This window comes from Amia ocellicauda, chromosome 23, assembly GCF_036373705.1.
Source record: "Amia ocellicauda isolate fAmiCal2 chromosome 23, fAmiCal2.hap1, whole genome shotgun sequence".
In the NCBI taxonomy this organism is placed as follows: domain Eukaryota; kingdom Metazoa; phylum Chordata; class Actinopteri; order Amiiformes; family Amiidae; genus Amia; species Amia ocellicauda.
Genome location: NC_089872.1, coordinates 13,227,945 through 13,244,352, shown reverse-complemented (window position 1 = coordinate 13,244,352; position 16,408 = coordinate 13,227,945). Strand labels below are relative to the sequence as shown.

At 39.0% G+C, this 16,408-nt stretch overlaps 1 protein-coding gene across 2 annotated transcripts; it reads left to right on the top strand.

Moving 5' to 3' along the window:
* Positions 1 to 455: 455 nt before the first annotated feature.
* Positions 456 to 15,130, top strand: LOC136718735 (N-acetyllactosaminide beta-1,3-N-acetylglucosaminyltransferase 2). 2 transcript variants are annotated; one of them, XM_066696450.1, is made up of 3 exons: positions 457 to 978; positions 8,271 to 8,427; positions 10,575 to 15,130. In XM_066696450.1, the coding sequence occupies exon 3, from the start codon at positions 10,584 to 10,586 to the stop codon at positions 11,793 to 11,795; it is 1,212 nt and encodes a 403-aa protein (XP_066552547.1). In that variant the 5' UTR covers positions 457 to 978; positions 8,271 to 8,427; positions 10,575 to 10,583; the 3' UTR covers positions 11,796 to 15,130. The 2 variants fall into 2 exon arrangements, with proteins under 2 accessions (XP_066552548.1, XP_066552547.1); XM_066696451.1 differs by lacking the exon at positions 8,271 to 8,427 and having other exon boundaries at positions 456 to 978.
* Positions 15,131 to 16,408: the final 1,278 nt, after the last annotated feature.

The following is a 16,408-nucleotide window of genomic DNA, read 5'->3' as shown; positions in this document are numbered from 1 at the left end:
ACATGACCATTCTATCTAATCCTGGTCCTTGGAGTCCTATAAAGCTCAAGGGAGTAAACAAAAGAAGATGCCACTAAAAAGTTTATGTTCACGTTAATATGGTGAAATGTCAGTGCTGAAGCCATCTCTGCAGAGGGACATCATCAGGGAGATGGCCAGGAGACACCATCACGTTGGCCTTTGTTGGCGTCTGTTTATGTTGGAAATACAAAAACAAACTTCAGGAATATCCCCATGCAAACGCAAACACACACACACAACTAGATTGCTCTGTAAATATCCATATCTATACATACATGGAAATACACACATGCACCTACAATGCAATCTCAAATACTGGCGGCAACTTCATTTAAAGTAGCGGTCAATTAGACTCGGTCACGTGTTGTATTTACTCACGCGAAATCTCCACCCATTAAAAAAAAAACTACGTCACACCTAGAGGAGGAGGTCGGCTCTTTATATGTCACAGAGAGGGTGTTGAGCCACTTTTGCGTGGAGGTGCAGTGGGAATTTCCCTCTCCTTCACAGCGTGGGCATTGGGGGGCAAACCTTTGAGTGAAAGCAGACATGGAAGAGCGCGTCCTGGGGAGCCGGCAGATGGTTTCGCTGCCCTTAAATGAACAGTCAGACGCGTTTCTGTGAGCAGAAAGTGCGCCGAGACAATATCGCAGCTTTGTTTCCAGTGGCCGGGGGGAAAAGACGAGATCGCATCCCCGCCCCGGCTGCACAGACCCGGCTCTCGGCGAGGAAGACGAGGCTGGCTGGACCCGTGTGGACGAGATGACGTGGAGAGCAACATAACTTTAATTTTTTTTTGTGAGCACCTCTAACCTTATGCCACAGGTTTGTGTGTGGAGGACACCCAACTTTTGTTTTCCTGTTTTCCCTTTGGGATGGTTTGGTATATTTGGGGATTTGCCGTTGCTGCGTCTGGGGAATGAGGTGCTAATCGGCTGCTCTTCATAGCACAGCGAGGTGAGTACAAAACAAATAAGTTTGATCATGGCTGTGCTCTCCTTCCAGCTGTCAGGCCGGTCACAGGGTTTGCTTTTAAAATGCTGCACTTTCATGTTTAAAAAATGAACTCCATTGTTGTGATCGATGTATTTTAGCACAATATCTCACTATGTGTAACGTGTGGGAGCGCGCTGTGGATGTGTGGCACAAGACACCTGCGGAAATGATTATGTTCGGGTTCGTGTGGCGCAGATGCCCGCAGTCCTGCGCCGAGCTGCACGATCCCGCCGCTCCCATTGGTGGAGCCGCGCAGGCCTGCGGACGTCTGCGCCGCCAGAAGGCGACCTGTGTACAGCCGCCACTGGAGATAACCTCCTGGTTTACGCAAGCATGTGCTCTGGGAGGCGGCGGTAACCAGTTGTGGAGCTACAGCTGGTTTCTGGAAATAACATTTTTTTTTTAACCCGGCATGAAAACCTGTTGCTCCAGATGCATGTAAAATAATTGCTAATATGCCCAAAGCAAAATGCATTTAAAATGGACTGGACACCTTGGTAAATAATACAGCCTACCTGCGTTTCCTTTGTAAAAGTTCAAACATGACGTGGGTGTACAATGGGGCAAAGTGTATTTGTAGGTGATGATGGATTTATGTGCAGATTTGCGAGCAGACGCTGCAGCTGCTGCCCAGATCACCTACCTGTGCTGCTTTAGCTGGGCTTCACGCCATGTTTGTGTGCGTGTTATCTAACCTCGGCCAAGCAGAGGCGTTTACACAAGTAATACATTAATAGGATTGACCAGGGCTTTCAGTATCCTTGCAGATCATTCAGCATGGGCAGGCATTGGCTTCTTACTATTTATTCCCCAATACATTGATTTAGATAGACACGACAGCTTGTTTTTGGACATAAAAGATATTGGGTCTCTATTTGTACCCTGGGTGGCTTCTTTGGCTAGAGCCACATGTCAGAATAAGGTTCGCCAGTGTAGCTTCATTTCATCTGTAGGGGGAGTTCTTATGTCACTGCTTTGAATATGATATTGCTTTTTTAATTAGTTGAGAAGCAACTCTAGATGTATTGATTTGAATCATTACTCAACATGGCTGTGTAAAACGAGTCTTAAAGCAAACATTGAGCTACCTGTCAACAGTAAGTATAGTGTGAGCAGGTGTTCTTTACAATTCATTGAATAGTAAATGTGCTTCTACTGGGTTCATTCAGGTGAATTTGTAATATCTGGTAACAATGACTTTGTTAAAGAGTCATGTCTGACAAAGGCTTTAAAAAAGAAAAAGTTATCATAGGTTTATGACATCAGGGCTTAAGTGCCTCCTTTATAAATGTTATTATACAGATAATCATATACCAGAAAAGATGGCTTGGGATTGATTTGATTATAGTTTGTATGTGGCCTAGTATCCCCCCACCCCCTCAATCAGTATTTTAAAATTATAGTAAGACAGTAGGCTTATGCCACCTTTATATTTCAGTGGCGTATCTTGCTTCTTTTTTTAACTTTTAGTAGAGAATGATTTGTATAGTTTCGTTTTGGGCAAAACTCAGTGCCTGACACGTGTTCATGTGTCATGTGAAAGATGATCACTTAATGGAAAGAAACCGTGTCCTCTGTGGTTAACCCCTCTTTTCTTCTATAAAGCAGCCCCACCTCCATTCTTTTTTTGTATTGTCATCTGTATTAAATGTGGGCTTTTCACTTCAACTGTTAAGAAACATCTCTGGAGTTCCTCATCCCAATAAGATGTTCTCCCTATCCACTCATGATGTCCCCAAACACATGGTTATCATGTGAAATAATCTGTTGCCAGTGTGAAAATATATTTTAACACATTGGAGTAAAGTGATACTATGCTGTTTATAGTTTATACTTTGATTAATTTTCCATAGAATCAGCCAACTTCTTTTTCCAATGTGTTTGGGCAAAACAATTTGTGACCTAAAACCATATTACTACTGTAGCTAGTAGCGGCACATTTGTTTTGTGTAGTGTTTGGGTTTTAAAGCTTTTTTTTTAGAGATTTTGTTATGGCATATGGTGAAAGGTGACAAGTATATTAACCTAGGTCTTTAAGATTGTATTTAGTACATTGAAAAGTATGTCACAGGGTTGTACATTATATCTTGTTACCTTTTTATATGTAGTAGGCTTTTATCACAATCTAATTTGGACAAGTTGGACACAGTGTGGTGTTTGGTTACAGTATGTTTATCCTTGAATGTCTTAATGGAACCAAGGTCTGAGAACAAGTAACGCCATTTACTCAATGTGTTAAAAAAAAAAAAAAAAAATCCCTCTGTAACCCCTTTTTAAAAAAAAAAGTGTGAAAAGAAACCACAATAAAACAGGATCACATGTTTTCTATATATTAATATTTAAAATAGATTAGCCTATATATGTACAAACAAAAAAGTGTGATGCAAGCCATCTAAGACTTGCCTAAATGTTTTGCTCATGAGGTCAGTGCATGACGTCTCTGACAAGTGTCTAAAGGGCAGGTACACAAATCACTTTACCACAGATGCATACTATTTGTCTGTCCTCTGGCCTCTGACTGAAAAAGTTGTGCTGCTATTCATAAGACGTCCGTCATAATTTTTTCCAGGAAACGCAGTCCATTTAACACTTAATTCTTATAGCGGACTGCTGCAGACTTATTTCTGTTATTATAGTCCCTGGAGGCAATTCGTTATTTATCTCTGGGCAGTACTTCTCTGGAGCAATTTCTCTATTGAAGTGGAGTATTCTTTGAAAAGTGTCTGAGGCATCTTGTTTATATATATATATATATATATATATATATATTTTTATAATAACGTGACTACTGTTTTGAATTGTAAACAGTCCAATATGTGTAATTGACTTGCATTTCCATGGAAGTGTGATTAGTGTAGAATGAAAAATAAAATAATCGGTACACCTAGCTTTAAGACTCATGGTCAGTCACTCCATTCTGTGATGAGAATCGGGATGCTAATATTGTCTGCAAGAACAGTTTATACTAAAACTTTTTCAAGGTTTACCACATCAGTGTAAAATGTGGTTTCCCAAAGTGCGGCCCTTGAGGATGTTTGGAGCAGCCCCCCAAAGCCAACCTTCAACCCCCCCCCTTTTCTGAACCTTCACTATATTTATCCTTTCTGAAAATGTTCGGTTACAAATTGCACATGTTCATAAATGTTCCCCAACAGAAATGTATAGGAAATTAAATTAAATAAAAAGGTATGGTTTGGGACATATTTAATTGTAATTGGTGGTTCATTTTCTCCCATCCCATGTGAATTTCCAGAGGCTGCAAGACATTGGGAGCCTATTTGCAGCAGCTGTTTAAATATGTTGCTTTGAAAAACATTGAAATCAACATAGTGTAGCCTTCGTCTCACAAGTTTTAAAATACTCTTCATGTTGTACAACCCAAGTAAGTTTTCATGCGATGTGAGAAGTCCTGCAACTCTTGTGTTTGTTTAAGGTCTTTCAATAAAACCAGAAACCAATATGATTAGGATGATGAAGTGCTCTCAAACTTGTTGACATTGCCAATCTTTTTTACCACTTAAGACTACTCTGTATCAGTTTGATCTTGCATAAGACCACTTTAAGTAACCTTACCAACTTAAATCTGTAATGGAAGTACACTGCTGACCAGTGATGATAGCTTGTGACCTTATTGCTGGGGGGATATTTTCCTATCTAGAACAACTCCTTAGTTGTCCTAAAAGTCTAGTCTGGTGCAATTATGTATGGTTAGCACTGCTATTGTTTTACAGCCAATTCTCCTATGCCTACCCCACCCTGCAGCACATACCTAAGATTTAACTGTATTGTGTCTGCATTTGTTGGCTCATTGTACTAGGATTTTTAGGATCTGTTAACATATATACATATTAGTAATAATTGGGGCTCAATCCAAGTTGCTGTTGCTGGTTATAAATTGCAGGTAGTGTACCAGGCTGCGACAGAGCCGTCATGTAGAATTAGGAATCGGTCTCCTGAGTGTTCCCTAATCCTGTTTCCTAAATTTGACGACTAACACCTCTAAAATCCTGTGCTAATGCTGCATATGATGGCGTTGCACTACAACACAAAAGATCTGTAACTCGAACATAGTTATTTCAGTTGCATGTGTTCCTCCAGCTGGCAGTTCACTTTTTAAAACTGTCTGTTTTCATGGCTACTTATTTCTTAAGCATTATGTTGACTGGCCTTTTGTTTATTTCTTAAAGTTGCTTGTAGAGTTTGGCTCACCGCCTAAAAAAAGACAATAGATTACACTTTGACTCGACTTTCTCAACATTTATTCAAGTGGCACGGTTCCTGGGATTGCTTTGAACTGTGAACTTCTACAGATTACATTTCCTAGTGGATGTTAGTCCTTTGTGGAAAGAGGTGGAGGTACAGGACACTCTGTACAAACACTAAATATTCTGACTGTGGTCGGAATATTTTAAGGAGAGGGAATCATTAGTGACTGTGTAATGCATGACCGAATAACTTTGAGGAAAGACTGATTTGTACATATTAATGGGCCCCAATGGAAAGCGGTCTTGAATGTAGGAAGCATTTGTAAAACATTTTTTCAAGTAGCTTACACTTGTTGTCCACATAGATTGTTCACAGGGAGTGTTTTCCCAGAAAAGCTTGCTGTGACAATTACTCGTATATTAAAATTATGTAATTTAATTAGTGTGTATGTGTGCATATAACAATGTTCCCATGATTCCAAATTGAAAACAATGCTGATTTAAAATGAGGCAAAGTAATTCTGTATATTACCAGGTAAGGAGTAAATTAACAAAACTACAAAGTCAAATGCTATTGTTCTTGAACCCTCCAAAATTGTGCCAGTGCAATAAAAGCATAGGATACATTTTATGACTTCAACTATGGGCTAGACCAAATCAAAACTTTGAGCTACATGGGAATCATAAATTACAGACGAGCACACATTCATCACACGCACAGATAATCAGGCTTCGCAACCTAAACATATTGGGTTCATTTAAGCTTCTATTTTGTTTTCAAGATCAAATCAAGAAAATTAATGTCTATAGCAAGTCAAGAATTTAGCAGCCATACAGATCTAGTGTAGGCCAGGTGACACTACTTGGTCAAACCAGAACCCTACCCCCATTAATCCTGCTGTACACAGCCTGACTGAAACTGAGCTGACTCCGTTCAACACCACTGATCGTATGCAGTCAGTATCAGTTTTACGCAAAGACTGGTTTAGATAAGTGTCAACCAATGGCAAAGCAGGTGTATGACATGAATTGCGGTGAAGGTTGCTGAATTTTGGATGAAGGAACACAGACCAACTAGCAGAAATGTGGTCTAATATCCAGTTGTACCGAGTTTTGTTCAGTCTTCACAGTGTGCGGCACCCAGTCGGGAAAACCTACTTGTAATGACTGATCCAAACTAAGCACATCTGATCGTGGATTTGAAGTGGGTTGAGTGGAGTCTGGTCGGCTTCAGCCGGGCTGTGTGCTGCAGGCTTTACAATCTTTTATTGTTCTGGTCTAATGCTCACCCTCTGAGCCAGGCTTACAATGTGTTGCTTCCCCTGTGGTGCCTGCCTGTCTACCAGTCCCAGAGCTTGTTTCAGTTATAGGTGACAAGAAGCTAATGATTGTATAGTGGCCTGTGACCATACTGTTGTCACATCCATTCTCAGCAGTACTCTGCTCACAAAAGATGGCAAGGAAAGTTGGCCACCCTTGTAAACTATCTGGCTGTGCTACTGTATCAATGAAAAACATACAGCTGCTTCTTAGCTGTTGTTTCTACAGTTTTGTTTTGCTTTGCTTTCCCAAATGTTGTATAAATAAGAAATCTATAGAAACATTCAGAATTTGGCAGAAGTCCTGAAACTTCAGTTTGCAAATCTACTTAACAAACGGAGAGCTTCAGTAGGGCTTATTTAGCGTCTGAATGAAATGTCCTTGAAATGCTTAATCAAGGACGCATTTAGATGGCTTCTCATCGCCTGCTGCATGTAAGTTGAACGCCCACATTTTCTAAGAACTACCTTGCTCTGGTTTATATTGAGATTTTGTGAGAGGCAAGGATTTTAAAGTAAGGTTGCTTCTTTAGGAGGCAACTAAACCTGCATCATTTCAAGAATTTCTGCCAGTGGCTGTGGTAATCCTCCCTCCCCTCTACCTCTCAAAGAAAATCTCCTTACTCTTACCACTTTTTGTTAGGTGTCAATTTATCAAGCGTTCAGGTTTTTTTTTTTTTTTTTCTTTCCCCTCCTCTACAGGAGTATTCTGTGCAGCACCATTGAAATGTATAGGAACTTTGCACCTTGTGAAGGAGGGCTGTGAACATCTTCCCATGCCATCCCATTATAAAGATGGAGAATTATGCAGATTAAGCTGCATGCAGGTGCAATTTGTGAACGGCCCTGTGCTAGGAAGTACTAAACTGAATTGGCTCATCTATGAGTAGGCTAAGCTATTTGTGTTATTCCGACCACCACAATCTGTAATGAAGTCATCTTTAAGTATTTGGTTTTCGAGTGTGAAAATGGTTACATGCAGGTTTCTACATTTTCATATATCCTGTACAACCTTTTATATATGCACGACCTTTCCAAATGAAAATGCAAAGCCTTTAAGGCTTTAAGGCCTTTATGTACAATGGCACTCCATTACATCTGTGCAATTCTAACCAATTTAAAAGCAGTGGTGTTGGCAGTGGATATGAATGAACAATGGTAATTGTTAAATTTAATGTTATAATGGAGTCTTGCGTTACTTGCTGACAGTTTGTATTCAGCTGTGCTATCTCCCTGTGTCACTGACTTTCCATTGGAAGTGCCAGACTGTAGCTGTGATTGGGGCCTTTGTTGCTCAAGATATACTAGTTGAAGTTCAGCAATGTAACACTGGCTATGGCAGATTTCTGTGCTGAAGTGCAAATGGCTTTGCAGCTGCAGAGGGGAGAACGAAGAACCCTTTGCGTTATCGGCCTCAATCCTGACGTTTCCAGATTGTTCTGAACAAAAGTTGTTTGATCTCTCGTCCCCATTCGTGTGCTTATTGGCTTAGCACAAGGCAGTGAAAGGAATGGCAGGCTGTGCGGCCTTTGCAAATCCTTCCTTTCTTTATTCTACCTTGAGTTTTCTGCGACATCGGAGTGACCTGGGGACTGTAACTCCCTTGGTTTACTTTCTCCACTAACGGATGTTGAATAAAGGCTTTAATCTGAATAGACATTTGTGTGTTCAACCCAAGCCAAATTCGCTTTCTTGTTGAACTGAAGTATTTTTGTTCTCCTTTGTCCAGGTAAAAAAAAAAGTACTTGAGTTCAGCATTCCACCCCCCCCCCCCCCCGCCGACAACTCCTCAAAATGGGTTAATGTGCTTCGGACTGGAGGGCATTGGAGACCAACCCCTGGAGACGACTGACGCATTCATTATTTTTGTGACTAAGTGCTGACAGGTAAAAATGACCAGTAGACTCCTATGTGGTTGCAGGGAGTGGATCCTGTGTCCCTATATAACAGCTTGCATGTCTTCATGGCTGCATCTGCATGAATGTTTTAAATCCTCATAGTGTGCACAATTAGAGCAAACCACTGATTATGCAACTCAGTGTTTTCCCCTCCAGGATTTGTTTGATGGCATGTGACCTGAAATGGTTATTTTCATAGAGGTTATTAAAAAAAGTAGGGGGGTGGGGGGTGGTGTTTCATTCCCTGATATCTGGTAGTTAGAGACCATTTTACCTTTCTCTGGCTTCTGAGTAACTGTGTTATCCAGGTGGGGGACCATAGAGAGTTTAGAGGTAGGTGTTTACTAATCATTTATGAATATCCTTTCCCCTCAATGAATCCCTTGTATTTTCTTGTTTGAGCGTGTTGCATTGTGTCTAGCTTTGCTTCATTTTAACCTTTTTAATCCACTAAAATGCAATATCATTCCTCTAATCTGTGACTTTTTTTTTTCACCAACCTTCTGTCAGGATGTTGGGTTAGTTCCTCAGGGCGTGTGCACACACCACATGATTGTACAGTTTCTTAAATGAGCATTTGAGGATTTCCTGTTCCAACTTGTCCCACATTTGCTTGTTTTTTAATTTTATATTCAAATGTGTTTAAGATAAAACAGCCTCTTATTCAAAACGATTGACCACATTCCAACCCAAACTTATTCACATATATATTACTTATCACAATACTGTTGAGTATTTTTGTGGGGGAAACATAGTCATGGTGGTGTCTCAGATTTGCTTGGGGGTGCTAGCGGTAGTAAATGAGAGCAGGGGGTGCAGCCATGGTGATTGAGAGAGGGGGACAGAGTCAAGAGCAAGGGTGCTTGTTTGGAAAAAAAAAAATAACAGTATGTCTGTATACCGTAAAACATCAATTAAACGCACCCGGATTTTATTCCAAATAACTGCAAGAAGCCCCGCCGTCAATTGGAGACTGGCGTTTGTATTGAACATTCATAAATAGACATCGCGGACTCATGCAGAGTAAGAAGAGCCTGGAAATATTGCTTCATTGTAGAAGTAGGCTAATAGGCCAGACTTATGTATTTTTTAAATTATTTTTTAATTTGTTTTCCAAAGATGCAAACAAATCACATTCAATGTATGGTGAACTATATATATATATATATATATATATATATATATATACACACATTAGTTAGTTAGTTAGATATATATATAGATGTGTGTGTTAAAGTGAGAAATTAATAAACACGTGATTGTTTTTTTTTTATATATATATGGTATATATAGTTACTGAAAACGAGAGATGCAAAAACTAAAAATAAGTTTATGTAAATATGTTGTGGAAGGGTCTTTCATCTTTAGAAACTGTATCAATTTCCCTTTTAATTATTTATAAAACATTGTCAAGTAACCTGGTGTTTATTAGAGATGGGCTTTTGTTTACATGATTATGGCGACTATTGGAGACCCGGCGAGTATTGGAAATAGGCCATAGCTGTGGGAAACCCTACTGTCACAATACAGAAACCACTTTACTTACTGGGAAGCCTTAACTTTTGTTTGAATGGGTGTTAAAAGTATTCACCTTATTTCAGTTCTAGGTAATGCTGATTAAAGGACGAGATGATCACTATCTGTTAAAACGGGAATCCCCTGAAGACTATTTCCGATTTCCAGAATTTCCTACAAGGCAATTGTTCAGTAACAAATTGCAATTTGTTTCTAGCATTTTGATCTGACCAGTTTTGCTAACTAAAAGGCCACTAAAGTGACTATAGAGCAAATTCCCCTAGGTTTTTTCCCACCCCATGAGGGTGACTTCCATATATATAAAATGTTTTTTTTCTTGTTTTTACAATTTCTTTTTTTGTGTGCCTATTCTGCATTTAGTGATGTTATATTGCAGTCTGTAATTAATGTCATGAGTGAGTGGAATAGAGAGCACATGGTGCCCGCTTAGCACTGGAAAAAGTTTGTCTAAGAAAAATGTGCATATTTATTTCAAGGCACCCAGGATTAAATTAGCCTCGAGCAACATAAACCTAGCTTCCACAGAACAGGCAGGGCATGGAATTCAGTATCCTGTTCTAGTTGGTGTCAAAGCTAATTTCTGTGCTTTTTCTTCCCAGAAAAACGAGATGAAGAAGGTGAAGGTGAAGGTGGTGGGTATTATGATGATGGTGAATTTCTTCATTTACATTGTGGTGGAAGTCTCCAGGAGTGGAGGCCAGGACAAAAGCAGCAGTAGTAAAGTGCACATTCCAGCCAAGAGGTTTTGGAAGAAACCTGTCCCCTTTGACGCGTACTGGAACCGCGAGCAACAGACTCTGGACTATATCCACAACCCCATCCTGGCTGTGCTGAATGGAAGCATCAGCAGTTTTCTGGATAGTGTGTCCAGCACCACCACCACCGCCAATGGCAGCTCCCTGAACGGCTGCGACCCTGATATCAGTGTCACGACCCAAGTGAAGGACTACAACTCCCTCCCAGAGCGCTTCAAAGACTTCCTTCTGTATATGAAGTGCAGGACGTATCCCATGGTGGTGAACCAACCACACAAGTGCAAGGACCACCCTTTCCTTCTGCTGGCCGTGAAATCCCTGGCTCCTCACTTCGATAGGAGGCAGGCCATCCGTGAGTCTTGGGGGAAGGCTGGTAAACTGGGGAACATGACGGTGACCACTGTGTTTCTGCTGGGCAATGCGACGGCGGTGGACCACTTCCCCAACCTTTCCAAAATGCTGGAGTATGAGAGCAAGATGTATGGGGACATCCTGATGTGGGACTACAGGGACTCCTTTTTCAACCTGACAATCAAGGAAGTCCTGTTCCTGCAGTGGGTCAATGAGTACTGCTCTAAGGCACAGTTTGTGTTTAAGGGGGACGATGACGTTTTTGTGAACACCTATCGCATCCTGGAATACTTGAAGGGCTTGCAACACCCAAAATCCAAAGATTTGTTCATCGGGGATGTCATCACAAATGCGGGACCTCACCGGGACAAGAAGCTGAAGTACTTCATTCCAGAGAGCATTTTTGTGGGACCGTACCCACCCTACGCTGGCGGCGGAGGCTTCCTCTACTCGGGAAGCCTGGCACTGAGGCTGTATAACATGTCCCAGCAAGTGTCACTGTATCCCATCGATGACGTCTATACAGGCATGTGCCTTAAGAAACTTGGTCTCGTCCCAGAGAAGCACAAAGGTTTCAGGACTTTTGATATTGAGGAGAAGTACAGAAATAATCCTTGTGCTTATAAAGGCTTGATGCTTGTTCACAGCAGAACTCCTCAAGAAATGATCAAAATATGGTCATGGCTTAATGACCCAGAATTAAACTGTCAGTGATGTCAGTGATGTCAGTGATGTCAGTGATGTCAGTGATGTCAGTGATGTCAGTGATGTCAGTGATGTCAGTGTGTGCCTGACTTGCAGAGGGTCTGAGAATGTGTGACCCAACATTTTGATTTTCTGTCATTCCCAAAAAATTGCTCCACAGTTGAAGCTGTTTATTTAAATTTCCTATATTAAATTAAAATGATATCTAAAAAATATCTATTTATTATATAAAAAAACTGGCCCATATTTTGAAAACAAATTGCAAAGTGCAGCATTTTATAAAATCTATACTAGATCTATATATATATATATATTTTTTTTTTTATCATTTGGGCACATTTACTTCCTTTTGAAAAAGCCAGTTCAAATGCTGGATTTAATTTGAGCATATTTTTGCAACTGTGGTGCATTGTAACAATTAATTGCAGGGAGTGTGAGTGTAGGGGTGAGCTTGAAGAACACAGTTGCTTATGTAACAGCATAAATACCATGGAAAGATGTGACCACCCCAAGAAAAGTTTGTTTTGGGACTGTTCCTATAAGAGCTTCTAGTGAATGCTTTTTTTTTTTTTTTTTTTAATCTAGTATTGCCAGAATCTTCTGTATGGTAAAAAATAAGTGACATTGGTTGAATGATGTGTCTGTTTTGTTTGTTATACCTGTCTTGGTTAAAGGCATTTGCCTGTTGTGCATCACATTTAAATTAAGCAAACCCATCTTTTTATACTCATGATGGATTGTCATGTGATTGCATTCGAACTGAAATCTCTAAACATTTTTCATGTTTTATCATCAGAGCTAGTAGAAATGTGTTTAATCTACTAGAGAGGTGAATATTTTGTAAAGAATAAAAAAAAAAAAATGCAAAAATGCTGCTTTAATAAAATTTAAGAATGTCAGGCGTTAAGATGTTCTGAAAACAGGATCCTTAAATATACATTTTATAAACATTAATATTCTGCAGAATATTAATGAGCACAAAAACAGTATTAAAATTCTTAACACAGACTTACTGAATTAAACCTGTATTGCAAGTTCTCTGCTGAAAGTTTCTTCTAAACATGGTTTTATGTTCATGTTTTTACATTTCACCCCAAAAACAACTAACATTCTCAATGCAAGGGTGAGATTGTGCTTCACATTGGGCACATCAACAAGCATTTAAGTGGAAGAATTAGTCAATTTGCAATGTTGGGTTGTAAGAGGGCAGAGTTCATTCATACATTTTGGAAAAAAACAAGCAAGTTGGGGAACATTCAGTTTTGGAGGAACCCTGGCACATAGGAAAACTATGCATTAGACTATGATGGCATTTTGAAAATAAACCACTAAATTTAATTCAAGAGATTCCAAAGCCATTGCATGTCATTTGGTTATTTTGAGGGGTTAGCCCTCAGTTTCTTATTTTTCCTCCATAATGTTTCCTACATATTTCTGTGAAATACTCATGGCCAGAATGAGGCCGAAAACATGGGGTTTATCAGAGCTGGTCTTCGTGTAAGGAATGAATAAGTCTTAACATGAGGGTTTCTCATTGGAAGATTGTTATAAGGTTATATATTAGGATGAATTGCATGGAGCAAGGGTGGAAGGAAGGAAATGGAAGGCACCTTTGCTTTGGAAATATTTAATTGGGAAAAATGTTGTTGGATAATGTCCCACTTTTTCACAGAGCCCCCTACTGGGGAGGGGAGAAATACCCATAACTATCTAGAGATTATGTGCAAGTGGTAAAAATTGATGTTTTATAGAATAGTGTCGGGAATGAAATCCGATGATCAGTTCAGGGGCTGGATACATTTCAGTAGGTTTACAAGGCTGGCAGAAACTTGATGGTGAATGAAAAGTATTTTATGTTTAAACCAATATGCAATTAAAGAGTTATATCTATGAAGTGAAAGCCCATCTGTTTTCATACACTTGCAGTAGAGAATATCCTTATCATGTTGCTGAAAAGGCAAATCAGTTCATGCATAGTTCAGACAGGATCACGGGTCCTTAATTTATTTCAGCATTTTGAAGGACAATGTTCCAAATTCATTGCAGGCCCCATAATACAATTAGCCTCTTAAATTATATGGTTTATTAAGAGGTCATAATATATCCGACTGTCATAGTGGTTACAATGTGCTCTATTAATCTAGAATAAAACTGAAAGGTACTAGAAAATAGGATTGCATTCCTTAAAATCACACACCAGTATTTGTTCTCTACTCACGTGACTTGAACTCAGTTTTCCTTATGCAATTAGTAGAAGTTTTGTAATCCTAATTATTTCTACATGATCATTTCTGTTGGGTCAAGTTAGCTATATATTGGTATGCATAGAAACCAATTGAAATCCAGTTAAGTCTCATTGTGTCTTTTTGTATTTTTACCTTTTTACTAAAGAGATTTTGCATTTGAACCAATGACTCCTTAAAGGTGGGTTGCTATGAACCAGCATTTGTTTTCTTCATGTTTTGAAAGTTTTTGTTTTTCTCCCATATTTTGATAGTTGCTCTTGAACATAAAGGATCGCCTGGTTAGAAGCAGAAAAACATCCAGGTTGTCCCATGTCAATTTTGTCTTTGTGTTACGAAAATTCACACTGGATTATCCTTAAAATAAATAAATGCATCCGTTATCTTGACTAATTCACAATGGATGAGGACTTTTAAGATGGTTTCATGTGTTTATATTGTTATGCAATGGTAAATGGAGGGAGTTTTCACCCCTGGTCTGTGTGTAAGTGTGTTGTTGTGGATGGGGTGGTTGCTTAGGTTTGCATTTCATACCCTTGGTGCCTTTTTAAATAGTTCTTGAAAAAAAGAATGTTCGATCTACCCTTTGCATTTTATTCATGCATGCATCTACATTATCTCTGCCCCCCCCCCCACTCACATAGTAGCTTCCAGGTGTATCTTCGCAACCTGCTTCACTGTCTACTGAGCATATCAGCGGGTAGCAAATGCACAAACTTAAACGGGTATTCAAACAAGAACCAAAGGTGATATTTTGGTGATTAAAGTACACACTTTGCGCTGATGCTTTTTTTTTTCCCTACAAAAATATTCTTTTGTGTTTGCTTTCAGTTGTAGTTGACTGTGTCAGTGTTCTGTGCATCTGTTCAGAAGTGCCTGCTTATTTATTGTTAATTGTTCAATGCCATTCTGTATTTGTCTCTCGGACTGTATATATTGTCAGTGTGGATCTTTTTTTTTTTATATATATATATATATATGATCTGTGTATAGTGGGTTCCAAGAAAATAGTTGATGCACAAAGATGTTCAATAGGTTGGGTGTTGGAAGTTTTGTGAACATGAGTGTCAGTATCTGTTAATAAAATGTATTTAAATGTTTTATGCACCTTTTATTCTCCTTTCTTTATTTAAGCCTAAAATGTATGATCTATTCACTTCTAGAAAGACAAGAATACCATTATTTATTGAATGTTTATTTTATTTTATATATAATTGTGTTCATCGGATGCACTTTTAGACCTGTAGTGACAAAAGTACACAACCTATGGAACCAATTTAAATTAAATCAGTCACCATCTGACTGACACATATTTATTACTCTGCTGCTTTTCCAGTTTAAATTTCACACAGGCTGGATATAACTGTAGTGGCAAAGCTGGTAATAAAATTTAAAGTGCTGAAGTTCTCCACCTCACAAGCAGGGATGGTGGATAAGTGACTGGGAAAGCGTGGGAGTTTACTGGTTGTAGAATATCTGAGAATAGCTTTAATTTAAGGACAGGCCACCTGGAAATTGTTGCCAATTAGAACTGATGCACTGTATTTTAAGTCTGAATAAAATTAACTCTTACACACCAGAGATCCTCCTTTTTCATCATGTGTGTTGGTTTGTTTCTTCATGTTCTGAACTGGATCCAGAAGGGTTAACCCTTTTCTTCATTATTTTTTTTTAAGTGGGATTGTTGGGTGAATGAGTATAATTATAAAGAGATTATAGTTTAAATGGTCCTAAATACAGTAGGTGGGATGTAAAAGGCCTTCCTGTGTGGTGTAACTGCAACCCCTCTGTTAGTAAAGCTGCAATGGATCAGATTAAGAGAACTGACTTTTTACTTCACTGTGATTGCAGGGTGTTTTCAACCCTGTGAACCTGAATTCAATTCAGTGTGGCTGTACTCTGTAGCAAATGCTGAAGAGGTTTCCGCTGATTTAAAAGCAAAGTTATTTCTTCGTAGATGACGTTGTCCAGGGTGACTTACAAAATATAAGAGCAATAATACAGTGCAATTCAAGGCATAATACATTTTATAAATTCAGAATTTACACAAGTGTATATATATATATATATATATATATATATATATAAGGTCTTGCATCCTAGATTGTAAAAGCTGATCAGTGCAGACATGATGTTAAGTCAAAGTTGAGAGCTAAGGGAGAGGAAGCATAGGGGAAATGTGCTAGTAATATAAAGGTAAGAGTATGACATTGTATAAGTGCAATCTTACAGGAGAATAAATTACAAGTAGGGTCTGAAAAGATGCACCTTGAGTAATTGCTGGAAGGAGGTCTGAACTGAAATGAACTATAAGATTAACTACATTCCTCATTTTATTACCTTAATGAACACAATTAACACAATTACTGGAACACATTA

Coding starts and splice junctions, on each gene's coding strand:
- LOC136718735 (XM_066696451.1), top strand. CDS start 10,584: ATGAAGAAGGTGAAGGTGAAGGTGGTGGGTATTATGATGATGGTGAAT.